Genomic DNA, 16,164 nt, shown 5'->3' with positions numbered 1-16,164 from the left:
AATTGCTAGAATTGCAATTAAAAATGCATTTTGCACGTAACATTCAGGAAACAATTGAAATTAGAATTTTTATTTGGTACATAGCTTCAGTTTATTACTTAATCTAGTCGTCGAAATTTGGATTGCAAGATTGTATCTCCGTATAAGAAAGCGAGTTAACAGAAAACACAATTATAGTAATAGTTTTCGTGCAGAATATTATACAGCAAAATTTTTAATAACTGTAACATATATATGGGTTGCATCCTTAAAAAACAAAGTGAATGGAAATTAAATATTGTAGCAGATAACTGGGATATCTGTTTACAACAGAATCATACAATTCAATAAAAATTATGGTTATAAATATGTACCTAATTATATATACTACTTACAGCATCCCACAAGCCATGCTTGCGAAGATGAGCTATTGCTATATCTATACTTTTTGGATCTATATTAATTTCTGGCTTTCCAGCAAAGATCTGTTTGTGCAAACTAGATGATAACATTTGAATATTTATTGGATTATATCTAGAATTTAACACTTTAGTCTGAAATATAGACTGTTTAGCTGAAGTTGCTATACTTTTATCTCTAAACTTTTTTAAATGGTTGTAAGGAATAAACATTTTTTGCATTTTAAGGTTGGAAATCATTTTAAAAACAAAAACAAAAGAATAAGTTTCGAATTTAGCACAATTTTGAGCTTTTGTTTACTTTAAAAATGTAGCGGTTACAGATAGTGAGTGAAAATTAAGTAAAAAAGAGTTGTATCCGGCTGTAGATGAAAATATTTGTAGTATAATTGAGAATGGTCCGGAGAAAGACCATTTCCGCTGAATTTAAAAATATCACTTATGGGAATTTGAAGATGGGACCTGAAATGCGATTGCATTTCATACACACATTTTCCTTGAAGCGAGAATGGTTCATTAGAAATTACCAAGACTAATAGAGCATTCTCGCTGTATGCGATTTGTGTATGCGATCGCCCTCGCGTTTAAGGCAACCGAATGCATTGTGAGTGGCCCCTGAGTACGAAAATTTCTTTCTTTTGATGAACAAAAAAGAAAATTATTGAAGATAAATTATAAACACTTACTTTTACCAAATGTTTGATTTTTAATAATCAAAAATTAATCAATTACGGAAATTTTGGCCATTCTCACTGCATGCGAAAAAATGGCATATGCGAGCATATGAAGTTCTTATTCAAATCTCCTAAATCACAGGCAGTGTTAATGGTTCCTGAGAAAAATACAATTGTTGTTGTTGTTGTTCATTTACTTTGCACTAGAGCTGCTCAATGGGCTATTGGCGACGGTCTAGGAAACATCCCAAAGGTTGATCGGAAGACATGCCATCACAATTTTGTTCCTCTGCAGTGGGGATGGTACCCCCGATTCGGTAGCTCGATAACCTGCACGCGAAGTCGAGAACTTTACGGTAGAACAGTTTAACGAGGACCAATACCGCACACCCTTGGTCCCTACTCAGACTGATCCAAGTGGTCACCCACCCGCACACTGACCGCAGCTAGTGATGCTTGACTTCGGTGATCTCCTTGGAACCGTGTCTTAACGATCAGTCCACTGCGGGACGAGAAGAATACTAATTTAAAGTGCAAAACCTGCTCTTTCTATCTCTTTTTTTTTACAGTTATAAACACTTTTCTGCTTGCGTGTCTGTCAAGATAGTCAAAATTAGACTAAGTGTTTAAAAGATTTTAATACCCGAAGTCAGTTCAGTTAAAGGAGAAAAAGATTTTTTACAACAAAATCATGTGACAGAGTAAATCAGATCCTGTAAATCGAATAATAAAACAAATAATACAAAAAATTTTTTTGAAATTTTTTAATGAATGCAGGCCCAATGGGATACCTGCAAGTAACGCTGTGCAGGTAAATCGATCCTGATTGAAACAGACAATAGTATGTATTAAATGACACAGATTTTTTTACCAGACTTCATATTTTATTTGCATCATCATCGATTTTAGCGACACATGTGCTAACTATATGGAGTGCCAAAGAGTAATATAGAAGTTTTTTAAAAATAATTAGAAATATTTTTTAGAATATGTATATATTTTTAGAAATTTTGACACTAATCCGTTGAGTGTAAATTTATATCAAAGTTCATTGTTGAATCAAAAAATTATAAAAAATCATTAAAGTGTCTGCCAAGTGACCTCCTCAAACGCAGCTATTAAAATAATTAGTAATCAAAGGAGAGCGATGTGTATGGAAAAAATAGATAATAGTATACAGTAAATAAAAACTGCATAGAATTTTTTAAAAAGGTTCACGTCAGATCTGCATTACTATCAATTTTAGCGACACCATGTATTGAGTAACAAGGACAAAAAAAAAATTTTTTTTTTAAATATTTTATAAAATTTTTTTATCACATGTATATGTTTTTATAAATTTTGACACCTCTCCTTTGACTTGATATTAATATCAAAGTTCACTTTTGAATCAAAAAATTATTAACAATCATTAAATTGTCCACCAAATGCCCCTCTCAACTGCAGCTATTAATAATATAATAACAGTCGTTGACCAGCTGATCCAACTGTTTACGACTACTTATGCTCAACTCAGTAGCCTTGTAACTTTGAATCCAATCCAGAAGACTAGGGAACTCCTAGATATTGGGTATTGGGAGATACTGTTGGGATGAGATGAGTATTGCGTCTAGTGGCAGGTTTTATAATATTACCATGGACTTAGGGTTGCCACAATACTCTAGTCTTTTTGGAGGAATCGCTGATGGAACTAACCCGCTTTTGCATTATATAAAGAAGAAAACCACGAAAATCTCCCGAGGTTAACCTGATGGCAAGGGAACCTATAATCCATTTAACTTTGAGGATATTTTATGTCAGCACTGAGGTCGGTACAAGCCGGAGGCGAAATTCGTATCAACCAGCCATCGCAGAGATTTGAAGCCGGTTCACTTCATTGGATAGCGATTGCTCTATCCCCTGAGCCATCGCAGCCCAGCTATTAATAATAGTTAGAACTTGTTTAGATAGTAATATCTGATGAGAAATGAATACAATACAACTACGAGTTGTACATGTTACCCTTATAACTTTTAGACAAATCACCCCGAGATTGTTCTTATTAAATTCACCGGGAGAAAATATATCGGAAAATAAACTTCACTTGCCTGTTAAGAAGAAATTCAAGCCCCCTTAAATCATTGCCCCTCTAATTTTCTCAAAAAGAGAGGAAGTGTGAAAAGTTGAGTAAAGGAGTTTTGAGGCATCATTTGTAATAACACATAAAATTTTTCTATGAAAATAAAAACTTGGGTACTTATTTTTCCGAAAAAAAGTCTAATTTAAGTTGACCATATCTTCTATCAACCATTTAGGTAAATTGTATTTTAAAATAAATCACACACACTCATAAGAGCAAATAGATTATAAGGTCTCTTACGAGTCTAATTAGATAAAAGACATAGGTATCAAAAGGATAAAACTACTGAATAGATATAAAATAAATAATAGTTCAGAAGAATTTTATCATGTTACCTTAGAGTAAGGTACTAAAACAACTTATTTGGTTAAATTTGCTTTTCGGTTTGACATAACGAACGGAAAAATCATCAAATGTATGTTTAAATACCGAACATTTTGGTTTAGTTGCCATTTTTTTCACTAAAAATGTCTTTACTGTAAAAGTTAGGTAATTTTGACAGAATTCTTTTTCCGTGTATGTTATATCATATTTCGAACTCTATATTAGAATATCTGATATTAATTATTATTTTTGTAACTTTTACGGAAAACTTTTTCACATATGAAAGAAAAAATCTGGAATAGAAGACAAAAGTAACTTTAGTTTTCTATTCTTCTTGAATAACGAAAAACGATCGTAAATTATAATTATTAAAGATTCGTAAAAGATTTAAAACATTTACATTCAAAAATTTACACCACTATTTTAATATTTTTAAGGAATATTTTTTTTAAACTTTTTGTTGTTCCTTAAAACTGTGTTATACAGTGTGTATTTAAATAAATTTTTTTTTTCGAAAGAAGCAATCAAAAGTAGATTTTTCGGAAACATGTCTAATGTATGTTTATATTATAAGAGACACTTTAAAAATCAACTTAACAAAAAAATTCACCGGGAAAAATATAGTTTTAACATATAATTAGTTTCTACTCTCATTAAAAATGACGCCATATTCCTTGTTCTCGGGATTAGATTCTGATTTTGACTAAAAACTCAATAAGTTAAATTATCCTATCGATTAAATGAATACTTTTATACAATTCTTCATGTTATAACAGTAAAAAAGCATTTACTACTAAAATGGATTCATCGAAAAACCATGAAACATTATACATATGTATACCCTACAAGAAGGCAAATTTCAAACATGTAGTTTAAAAAATATGAATAAATGAACATGTATAATATGAAAAAAGTAGGCATTGAAAAACGTATGAAATATAAAAAATGCATGAAATGAAAAATTATGAAAAATATATGTAAGTATGAAAAAATATGAAAATGTATGGCAATAGACATAGCATCAGTTTTTGGACTGTATTAAAATGGGTAAATCTTTAAAATATTTATTGCATTAATTCTTAAAAAGCTAATACCCTTAAAAAGCTTAAAATTGCTTTTAAAATCTTTTGAAGATATCATATTGATAATTTAAACAAACATAAAATGCAAGAGTAAATATTTTGTATCCTAAAAAGATTTTTAAGAAAAACATTATGATTTGATGTTACATGAAGCATTATATGAGGTAGATCAGTAAAAAAAACATTATTTTAAGTTTTTTTTTTATTTATTTTTATTTTTTTATATTTTTTTATCATTATTATTTTAGAAATCAGTTACAACTTATTGAAAATACAACAATCTTTTAAACAATCAATCAATTTAAAGAAAACAATCTTTTACAAGAAATGTTCAGAATTTGTAGTTCACAAACGGAGTCCTCCCTTTAAGGGACTCACATACCACAATGGTCACGAGTCACTCAAAATCCTTGAATTTTTACGAAATATCGGGAGAGTTTTCATTTTCACAAACGGAGTCCATCTTTTTTGGGGCTCATATCACACAATATACATGTCACGAGTCGCTCAAAATCTTTAAGAATTTACGTAAATACCGGGAGAGTTTCCAGATTAATATACAGAGTCCACCCTTTTTGGGGTTCATATTACTCTATAGTCCTGCTCAAGACCTTTGAGTTTTTACAAAAACGTCGGAGAGTTTTCAGTTTCAAAAAATTGAGTCCACCCTTTTAGAGGCTCATAGCATTATTTGTCATTAGGCGGTCAAAATCTTTGAGTCTTTACAAAAATATCGTGAAAGTTTCCAGTTCCACCCTTTCAGAAACTCATATTGCTCAATATTCATGTTATATGTCGTTGAAAATTGTTGAGTTTTTTTCGGCAAATGTAGGGAGAGTTTTCAGATCCAAAAATAAAGTCTGTTCTTTTTGGCACTCAAATCACACAATAGCAAAAATTTGGCTTTTGTCGTTCAAAATATTTGAAGTTTTACATAAATATCCGGAGAGTTTTCCGGTCCAATAATAGAGTCCACCCGTTAAGGGGCTCATATCACACACAAACTATACGTCAAATTCTTCACATTTCTGTTCAAAATGCAGAGAATGTATTAATGTTCAATGCATGAACAATTTAATACAGACTATCATTTGGATCATTTTTGACCTCAGAATCACCAGTGTCATTAGGATCACCGGGACAAAATGCATCAAGCACTTCTGGCTGAAAGAGAATAATGGAAAGTTATAAAATAAATTAGTTGAACATATGCTCATATTTCATATATTAAGTATACTATGAAAAAATTTGCTTGGATAAAAAGGTTAACTTTTAAGGAGGAAAGATAAAAAAAGAACTATATTATAGAATATCTCATTTTTTTATTCTCTGAAATAGATCTTTTCTTTGAAAAATTTAAATTTCTGTTCGAAGTAGATTTTTAAATTTTTAAAGCAGGTAAAGATTTCCTTTTACCTTTAGGTGCATTTACAGAATGGAAATGAGCACTTTATCATTGTTTTAAAAACTTAATTCCTAATAATAAGAGAATTAGAGAAATAACTAAAATGCTTCAAGTAATTTTTCTAAAAATAATTTTGCTAGAAATGTAATTGAAAAGTGTTAGTGAACAAAAAAAGAATTTTGTAGTAACTCCCACAGACAAAGTTAACAGCATTTATGTTATCTTCTGTAAAATTTCTATGTTGAATTTTAAAATAAGTAACTAATAAAAACTAAAATTTTCTACCGTAGAATTTAGACTAATAACATTATCATTAAAAAATCAATGCTCATCATTAACTATTTGAGCGGCGTCACAGAAAATTCAGAATTCCTGCTACGATTCCAGCTGGCTTAAAGATGGTTGGTTACATGAATGCGTATAAGTTGAATCTCAAAAGAAAATATTTTGTTACCATTATTTCCTTACATTCACAAAATTATAATTGAGACGTGAAATTAACTTTAAAATAAAATAAATATAAATGATATATGTAGGCATTACTAAATTACCTGAGCCAAATTGAGATCCAAGAATTCCGATCCGATTCTTCCCACAAAGGGCTTAATCACATCATAGTTGTCCAAGACAACATCTTTAAAATATGATTTGTGATTGAAGGGTTTTCCCTTCTTTTTCACAACCACTCCATCATCCACCAAATAGTCATACTTTTTGACGCCAGATCTTTTGACGTTGACTCTAAAATGAAAATTAATAGGACACTTAACACATTCTTATATAATCTTACCGGCTTACAAGATCCATTTTACATCTTAAAAATATGATTTCTCATTTTATTATCTTAAATAAATGTTATGCAATAAGTGGAAAAAAATCATAAAAAACATTTAATTTGTGAGTCGTGTCTTAAGAGAAATCTTATAATTCAACATTTTCCAACACTTTTTCTGGCTAATTATTAAGCAGAGAGCGAAATTAACTGTAACTGCAACAGGCTAAAAACTTATTAACAGAAATGTGCTGTAAGAGATATGGAGACTTTTAAATTAAAAAAAAAACGATACTCAAGTTCCATTCACTAATCAATCAGATATGATACTTAATACTTGCCAGTGATAAGAAAATGATAAATGGCTATAGAGATATTTGCTTTTTACGTTTAGAATTAATTAAAACCAAAAAATATTTTCTCAAATTTATTTGAATAATACTGTTCCTCTTAGTAAGCAAGAACTTAAAGTCTTCGTCCTTTTTCTTTCAGATACTTATGCATTAAGTAGATGCCGACTGGAATGTAGCGAACCCGGTGTTTCTAAAACCTAGGTCCACTAGGTTTTCCAAAACCTAGTGGAGTGCGCTCTTATCATCTTATCCCTCTTTGAGAAGAATTGGTGAACTAAGCTTAAAGCAACCCTGGTGATCATCCTTCAATAATGGAGTACAATATATTATCTTTATCTGAATTATATACTATAGTACATTTTTTTAAGAGTGATTTACTGTGGCACTAAAACTAAAGATCAGTAATACGATAGTGGTACTAAATACAATGTTAAAAACTGATACTATCACCAAATCTAATGTTCTTTTGCATATTAAATAATATATCACTGAATTGGCGATAGTTCTGTAATATAATTTCAGATATTTTGCTGAATATATGCATATATTACATAAATTTGGATTCTAGCGCTTATGTATCAAAATTCATAGTCGCTATATCACTACTTTTTTTTTGGTAAATTGGCAACGGTGATTAAAAAATATTTCATTAACAAGATTGTAACTTAATTATTTCATGAGTGTCAATTAAACAATCATCCTGAATGTTTTTCTAAAAAAAACATTAATAAATTAAACCAACTTTTATACTTTACTTTTAGTTGTAAAATAAAGTTATCTTAATCACAGAAATTGTACTCTAGAGCAAATATCGTTAACTACAATAGATACTAAATAAAAATACAATTGGTTGAAAAAATAACAGTATTTATGGAGCTGTAATTCAAGCTAATATCCTAATAAATGATTTAATATATATTATGTTTACTTATATTTGCTTCCTAATCCACTTTTTTACACCAAAAGGCATTTTGAAATATCTCAAGCACTTAATCAAACCTCTTTATATAGCAGTTCAATCAAGAATGAATTTTTTTTTGGAATATCGCTATTTTAACAATTGATATTATTGGTATACATTGTTAGTTTGAGTGAAACTCATTATTAACAATTTCATTTCGTTATTTAACAAAAATTGCATCATTGTTGACGCGTATTTATATTCAATTGTTGCTATCGGGAACAAAAAAAATGACTTAATTAAAGATATTCATGCATTTTTTTACAAAAATTCTATTTTCTTTATCAACTATCTATGTCTAGTTTTAAAATTAAAAAAAGGAAGAAACTTATTAATTACGGAACAAACCATTGATAAAATTTAAAAGTGATGAATGCTGATGAATTATTTCTATTACACATGCTAAAAATATTTTTTCCCATCTTATTTATGATAGGCATTAAAAGATTCAGTGAATAGTCGGAGAAGGATTAATTTAATTAAAATGTGATTTAAATGACATTCAAGTAAAAAGAATAATTAATGATAGTATGATTAAAATATATTCACTTAAATGACGCTAATTATGAATGAAAAAGGATTGAAATTCACACAAAATCAAGTTATAAGGACCCAATCAAGTGATACATATAATCAATCAAAAACGATTGAAAATCACTCAAGTTTGAGTGAGAACGATCCATTCAAGTGATACTGAAAATCACTCAAACATGATTGAAAATCACTCAAATTTGAGTGAAAACGATCGACTCAAGTAATACTGAAAATCACTCAAACACGATTGAAAATCACTCAAGTTTGAGTGAAATTTTTCACTCAAACTTCAGTGATTTCCATATCACTCTTTCACTCGAGTGATTATCACTCAAGATGAGAAGGCTCCTTTTTTCTAAACGAAAGAGTGAAGTAACACTCAAGTTGAGTGATTTTCACTCGTTTATTTTAAGTGAGTAGAACAAGTCGAAAGATTTTTGGAATGCAAATTTTTGCATCATTTTAAAAACATTCAACTTTAAATTGCACGTACAAAATTTCAATAAAACCGGCCTAATAATTTTTGAAAAGTCAAATTATTAACTGAGTTTTGCTAATAGTATTAAAAGTTAATAATTCTTGAATGTTAAAATGTTTTTAAATCATCGTACTATAAGTACATTTTTCTACATTCCTTCATATTCTCAAGTTTCTTAAACTTGTAGTCTCTGTGATTAATGAGTTTTTTGTTTCGAAAATATTTCTGGTATAACCATATGCTTCATAAATTATTTCATATGTTAAATCAAAGAAAAAGTGAAAAATTTGTTTTTTATGAAGTATACTTTAATTGATCTATAACATTTATCTATTGTAATTATACATTTTTATTGATAAATGCTGAATTGCTTCAGATTAGGGGGCGCAAATTAATATTTTAACGTGGATAAAATAGAAACGATATCGAAATCTGCGATAGTACTAGTGAAGAAGGCGGGATTTTAAACAAGGAAACCGGTTCGATTGCCTGAGGAAAATTGTAGGCGCTTATAAAATCTTCTTTCACCTCTTCTCTTTTAAGTTCATTAAGCAAGTTTTAATGTTTTCAGCTAAACTTTCCTCAATAGTGATTCGTCAGATTTTTGCAGTGCTTATTCCTTTATTATTACTATTAATGCCATTATTTAATACTTTCTCAATAGTAATTCTTTCGATTTTGACACTACCTATTCTTTTAATATTAAGATAATTATTTTAATATTAATCTTCGATGCCTCTAAATAGAATTTTATGAAATCATTTTTAGCATTGATTCTAAAAATGTATACTGCGTGTGGTCATCACAGATTACCCTTTTAGGAATATTTTATCGTCCCCAAATTTCATCATATTTAATCATTACTAAATTATGATATCTTGAAAAATTTTGTCATGGTACTGTTGTGTGAAAATATTCTCTAAACTTTCCCGAAAAAGTAGACCTTGCCTCAAAAGAAAAGGCACTAGCATTTGTGCTCGTATTCTTTTAAAATCATTGAGGTTCTATAATGAATTCAGATGACACAAATCTGCAACCAAAATGCAGGAATTTACGATCTGTTTAATCATCGTACAGGACCTTAGCTTTTTGATCTAACTTGACTCTTGCCTCAGCATTTTCTTACTTTTCAAGCCAGAAAATGTAATATATTTAATTGTTTATAATTTTTTATAGCTTTTATTTCGTTGCGTTTAAATATTTAGAGAAAAGAAATTAGTTTAAGAAGTTTGCACCTTTTTCTGGAGGAAGTTTTCGTTCATTTTTAAATACCTGGGAACATCATCATTTTACATAGTAAGGAATAATCATGATCAACCACTTAAATAATTAATTAGCCAAGGACGAAAATTGCTAATACTAGATTTGACTCTGATGGGCAGATTACGAAGATTGAGTATTAGCATCGATAAATCTTGCTATTATCAATTAAAAATTAGCATATATGATCATGTTTGATGTCTCCGATATAGTCTAGGGATTCCTCAGCCGAATTCTGGTAATCCCACATCGTGTTTACACGAATATATTCTTAAGAACACTTTATGTATTTATACGCAGCATATTATTGCTGCTAAGCACTGGTTTACGTTACACAGCATTATTTTTGAACAGAATAAAAAAATGATACATAGTATCAAGCATAATCTATTTCCCAATCTGTAGCTGTTGCGTGATCTTTTATCATGTTCGTTTTATTAATATTTTTATTATATCTGAACAGCTTGGAGCACTTAATTTGGTATTAATGTTTGTGGTAACTAATGATAAACTCTGTAGCCTTGTAATATTGAACCCAACTCAGAAGGCAAAGGGGGTTTCTTTGATTCAACATTGAGATAAGACAATTTAGTTGATAACTTTTTGAGTGAAACTAAATTTCAGTAACATGGAAAAATGCCATATAAACCTTCCATGTTTAGTCAGACAGGAAGAGGAATTTATCCTATGATCATCCATTTACCACTGGGGATATTTTATGTAAAAATTATGTGGCTGGTGCGAGTCGGGAGCAGTAAGCCATATTGGGGCCTGAGTGCCATGCTGTTCCCCAAAACAACTATCATCAATGAATTTTTAAATCTAGACATAGTTCGAAATGCGTTCTTCTGAAAATGGACATAGCGCGTATAAGAAAATGGTCATAGCATTTAATTCTGTTTTTTTTTTCGAATTTCTTTTATGAGTATTGTTCCTTTTTAAAGATTGAATTAATAAATTCGTAATGTGATATTGTTCATTTGCGTAAATCATCAAATTTTATAAAATTAGTTTTAAGGAGATTTTAAAATCTACAATTGCTTTTGTAAGGTTACCACGGATGCTACGCATTTATAAAAATACTCATCTCATGATGATTATGCTTAGTGTTTAAATAAGTAAGAAAAAGTAAGCATGCAATTCTAAATTTTGGGGTAAAAATTGAAAAGTCGAATTTTTTGTTGTGTTCATTTAAGCACGCAATTCGGAGTAAAAAAAAAAAATTCCTACGAGTTTTACTTCTGCTGACAGTAACTCGGCCCGAATAGTATTTTTCACTTACAAGTTTAAGAGTTGATAATTCTAGAATTAATTATCAAATCTAATTTATTCCGTCGCATTTATTTTTGATTCTTCTGTACTCTAAAAAATCTGTATATTTAACAGAAAAATTCTGTCAGCTATCCTATCAGTATTCTAACATAGCTTGTACATAAAAAAATCTGCTAAAATTATGCAAACTTTATTTGTATGCTACATAATTTTTGCAGCACGCTATATCAAGCTCTGTTCATTTTCTTAAACACGCATATCGAGCTGTGCGAAATTCAAATAGTTGCCATATCGAGAACTTTATTACCAACGAATATATAATGTCTTCTATTATATGAAGAAGGGTAAAATAAAATAAGTTTTTATAAAACCACATAAAATTTACATTTTTGATTGTTCACGCATAAAAATATTTCCCTACGTTAAATTCAATCATATTTTGGCACGCATATTTTTCATTTAATACAACTATTCATTACAAAAGATGTGTATATTCGGAGAAAGTTTATATTTGAATGAGAAGAAAAAAAAATCCTAAGANAGACGGAAAAGAGGAAAGGCTGGTAGTAAAACCATTTCAGTTATAACTAGTTTTCGGGAGGAGTTAACTTATTCTTTTTAAAACTATTCAACAATATCTACTTTATCCTTGGAAAATAAGCAGTTTTATATACAGACTAAAATTATAAAAGAAATCTTGATAGTTACAGATATTTTATTTTTCTAAAAGAAAAAAATGCTAAAATGAAATGTCTTTTGTACCAGTCTTTGCACTTTTCCGTCTTGCTATATAAGAGCTTTCAGCCATGACAGGACTTAGCTTTTTAATCCAACTTGCCTCTTGTCTCAGCGTTTTCTTACTTTTCAAGCCAGATAATGTAATATATTTATTTGTTTATAATTTTCTATAGATTTTATTTCGTTGCGTTTAAATATTTTGAGCAACGAAATTAGTTTAAGAAGTCTGCAACTTTTTCTGGAGGAAGTTTTCGTTCATATTTAAATATCTGAGAACATCATCATTTTACATAGTAAGGAATAATCATGATCAACCACTTAAATAATTAATTAGCCAAGGGCGAAAATTGCTAATACTAGATTCTACTCCGATGGACAGATTACAAGGATTGAGTATAAGCATCGATAAATCTTGTTATTATCAATTAAAAATTAGCATATATGATCTTGTTTGATGTCTCCGATATAGTCTAGGGACTCCTCAGCTGAATTCTGGTAATCCCACATCGTGTTTACATGAATATATTCTTAAGAACACTTTATGTATTTATACACAGCATATTATTGCTGCTAAGCACTGGTTTACGTTATACAGCATTATTTTTGAACAGAATAAAAAATGGATATATAGTATCAAACATAATCTATAACCCAATCTGTAGCTGTTGCGTGATCTCGTATCTTGTTCGTTTTATTAATATTTTTATTATATCTGAACAGCGTGGAGCACTTAATTTGGTATTAATGCTTGTGGTAACTAATGGTTAACTCTGTAGCCTTGTAATATTGAATCCAACCCAGAAGGCAAAAGGGGTTTCTTTGATTCAACATTGAGATAAGACGATTTAGTTGATAAATGTTTGAGTGAAACTATATTTCAGTAATATGGAAAAATGCCATATAAACCTTTCATGTTTTATCCGATAGGAAGAGGAATTTATTCTATGATCATCCATTTACCACTGGGGATATTTTATGTAAAAACTATGTGGCTGGTGCGAGTCGGGAGCAGTAAGCCATATTGGGGTCTGAGTGCCCTATTGTCCCCCAAAACAACCATCAGAGATGCATTTTTAAATCTAGACATGGTTCGAAATGCGTTCGTTTGAAAATGGACACAGCGCGTATAATAAAATGGTCATAGCATGAAATTTTTTTTTCGAACTTCTTTTATGAGTATTGTTCTTTTTTAAAGATTGAATTAATAAATTCGTAATGTGATATTGTTCATTTGCACAAATCATCAAATTTTATAAAATTATTTTTCTTCAGAGATTTTAAAAGCTTCAGCTGTTCTTGTAAGGTTACCACGGATGCTATGCATTTATAATCGTGGTATTAAATTTACGTTGTAGGAACGTTTTAAAACTAACTTTAGCATTTAGAGTTCTGAATACAAAAGTTACAAAAAAAGTAATTTTTGGCATGAAACGTTACATCTGTAATATACCAAGCACCCCAACTCTAAAGTCGCAGCTTTAGTCTCATGATGATTATGCTTAGTGTTTAAATAAGTAAACACGTAATTCTAAATTTGGGTTAAAATTGAGAAGTCGAATTTTTTGTTGTGTTCATTTTCGTAAACACGCTATTCGGAGTAAAAAAAAAAACACCTACGAGTTGTATTTCTGCTGACAGTAACTCGGTCCGAATAGTATTTTTTACTTACAAGTTTAAGAGTTGATAATTCTAGAATTAATAATCAAATCTAATTTTTGTATTCCGTCGCATTTCCTTTGCATTCTTCTGCACTCCAAAAAACCTGCATATATAACAGAAAAATTTTGTCAGCTATCCTACCAGTATTCTAACATAGCTTGTAAATAAAAAAATAATCTGCTAAAATTATACAAACTTTATTTGTATGCTGTATAATTTTTGTAGCACGCATATCAAGTTCTGTTCATTTTCTTAAACACGCATATCGAGCTGTGCGAAATTCAAATTGTTGCCATATCGAGAACTTTATTACCAACGAATATATAATGTCTTCTATTATATGAAGAAGGGTAAAATAAAATAAGTTTTTATAAAACCACATAAAATTTACATTTTTGATTGTTCACGCATAAAAATATTTCCCTACGTTAAATTCAATCATATTTTGGCACGCATATTTTTCATTTAATACAACTATTCATTATAAAAGATGTGTATAGTTGGAGAAAGTTTATATTTGAATGAGAAGAAAAAAAATCCTAAGACCTTTTAAGCAACTTGTATAATTCTTTTTGAATAAACTAGGAATAAATTGGAATTTTAAATTTTTTCTAAATTAGAACTCTGTAACTAAAATGCATTAGCTAAATAATTTAAGATTTTTTTCCTTTAAAAAAGAAATTGAGGTTTCCAAAATATCTCTTGATAATAGGATAGAAGATGGTTGTTCAAAAAGTTAATTAGTTCTTTCAAATACGCAAATTCTTTAATACCCATTGACTTTTTTTTAATCCTATGTTAAAGTGTTCTTATGAATTTTGAGTTCTTAATTAAAATTTTCGAATAGTAAATTGACACAGGTAAAAGGAGAATTACTAAATTCTAATTTCTAAAAAGAAAAACAGCAGTGCGAAGAAGAACTTGCTCCTGTTTTCGAACTATAACTTTTTTTTTACACTTTTAATAAGGTTAAATAATTATTACTTTCGCTTCAGTTGTTTTAATAGTTATATAAATCTAAACCTGAGTTTATACTTCTTTGAAAAAGAAAATTAGAAATATTTCAGTTTGCTAGACTAGGAATTTTTTTCAAACTAGACATGGCTAAGTCTTTTAACTAAATAAGTACTTTCAGGGAATTTGCATTGTTTCAATAAGTAGAAGAAACAGAGAAGGTTTAAAGCCCATCTTTTTCATATTAAGCGTTTAATTAACTGATGAGCACCAGGCAGCAACAGGATATTAAGCAGAACTACATGTTTTTGTCTGCTTTGTTTGCACATGTAACACATTTTCATACAGAAAAGTATATTTTTTCTGCTGTAAGTTCCTTTTTTTTATGTTTCATCTCTTAGTAATATATGTATAGGAAAAAGTTGAATTCTTTCTATAGTTAGATTAAAATATACTAAAAGCTAGTATACATATTGTTTACTTTTTACTATCAATTTCAATGTTTTTTTTTTTAAATTATTGAAAAAAAAATGCTATTAATCTAGCTGTCTTATCAAATAAAAAGATACCTTAGCTAAAGAAGAAACTGAGAAAAGACACAGCATGACAAAAATAAAGAAAACTTCATAAAATATTAAAAAAAGATAAAGAAACTAAAAAGCCGATGATATATATTTTTACACAGAAAGTTCTGTTTACTGATGTAAGCTAATTTAACTTAAGAATTTCAGTGGTCAGATTTGTTATTTCTCATCAGTAAATAAATATCTGATATTGCTTTAGAAATAATTATAGCCTTTGACATTTCTTCAGGAAATTAATTATTGAAGTATACTTTTTAATAACTCTTTTAAATCCAGTAAATGGAATCTCTCCCGTAGTGGGACAAACCACCCTCAAGTACGAAGATTTGAACATGTTTATACACGTTTTAATCATTAATAAAAATGATTACGCAAATATGAAAAATTCATTATATTAAAAAATTAGATAAATATTTTCATAATAAGTGAGAAAAACTTCCCAAGTTTCACTTAAACAATACATAGTAATATTAATAATTTAATAATAAACAGTCTGAATTTGTAATGACCATATGTATGAGCATGCATAGCAATAATCAATACATCTGGCAATATTTGCATGTGTAACAAAAATTTAATAATCTATATATATATATA

General features: G+C 29.2%; 1 protein-coding gene across 3 annotated transcripts in view; it reads right to left on the bottom strand.

Moving 5' to 3' along the window:
* LOC107455983 (DNA polymerase gamma, catalytic subunit tam) overlaps positions 1 to 773 on the bottom strand; it is a 42,754-nt gene extending 41,981 nt beyond the window's left edge. For 2 of the 3 annotated variants that reach the window (XR_006226488.2, XM_043053398.2), the window contains exon 1: positions 375 to 737. Coding sequence is in view for 1 of the 3 variants with exons in the window: in XM_043053398.2 (XP_042909332.1) it covers positions 375 to 638 (264 nt within the window). In the remaining 2 variants the exon portion in view is untranslated. Of the gene's footprint in view, positions 1 to 374 lie in introns of all 3 variants that reach the window. The other variant, XM_071184631.1, reaches the window with a different exon arrangement.
* Positions 774 to 16,164: the final 15,391 nt, after the last annotated feature.

This window comes from Parasteatoda tepidariorum, chromosome 8 (assembly GCF_043381705.1).
Source record: "Parasteatoda tepidariorum isolate YZ-2023 chromosome 8, CAS_Ptep_4.0, whole genome shotgun sequence".
In the NCBI taxonomy this organism is placed as follows: domain Eukaryota; kingdom Metazoa; phylum Arthropoda; class Arachnida; order Araneae; family Theridiidae; genus Parasteatoda; species Parasteatoda tepidariorum.
Note: the sequence above shows the minus strand (reverse complement) of the source record. Positions and strands in the feature narration are given on the sequence as shown.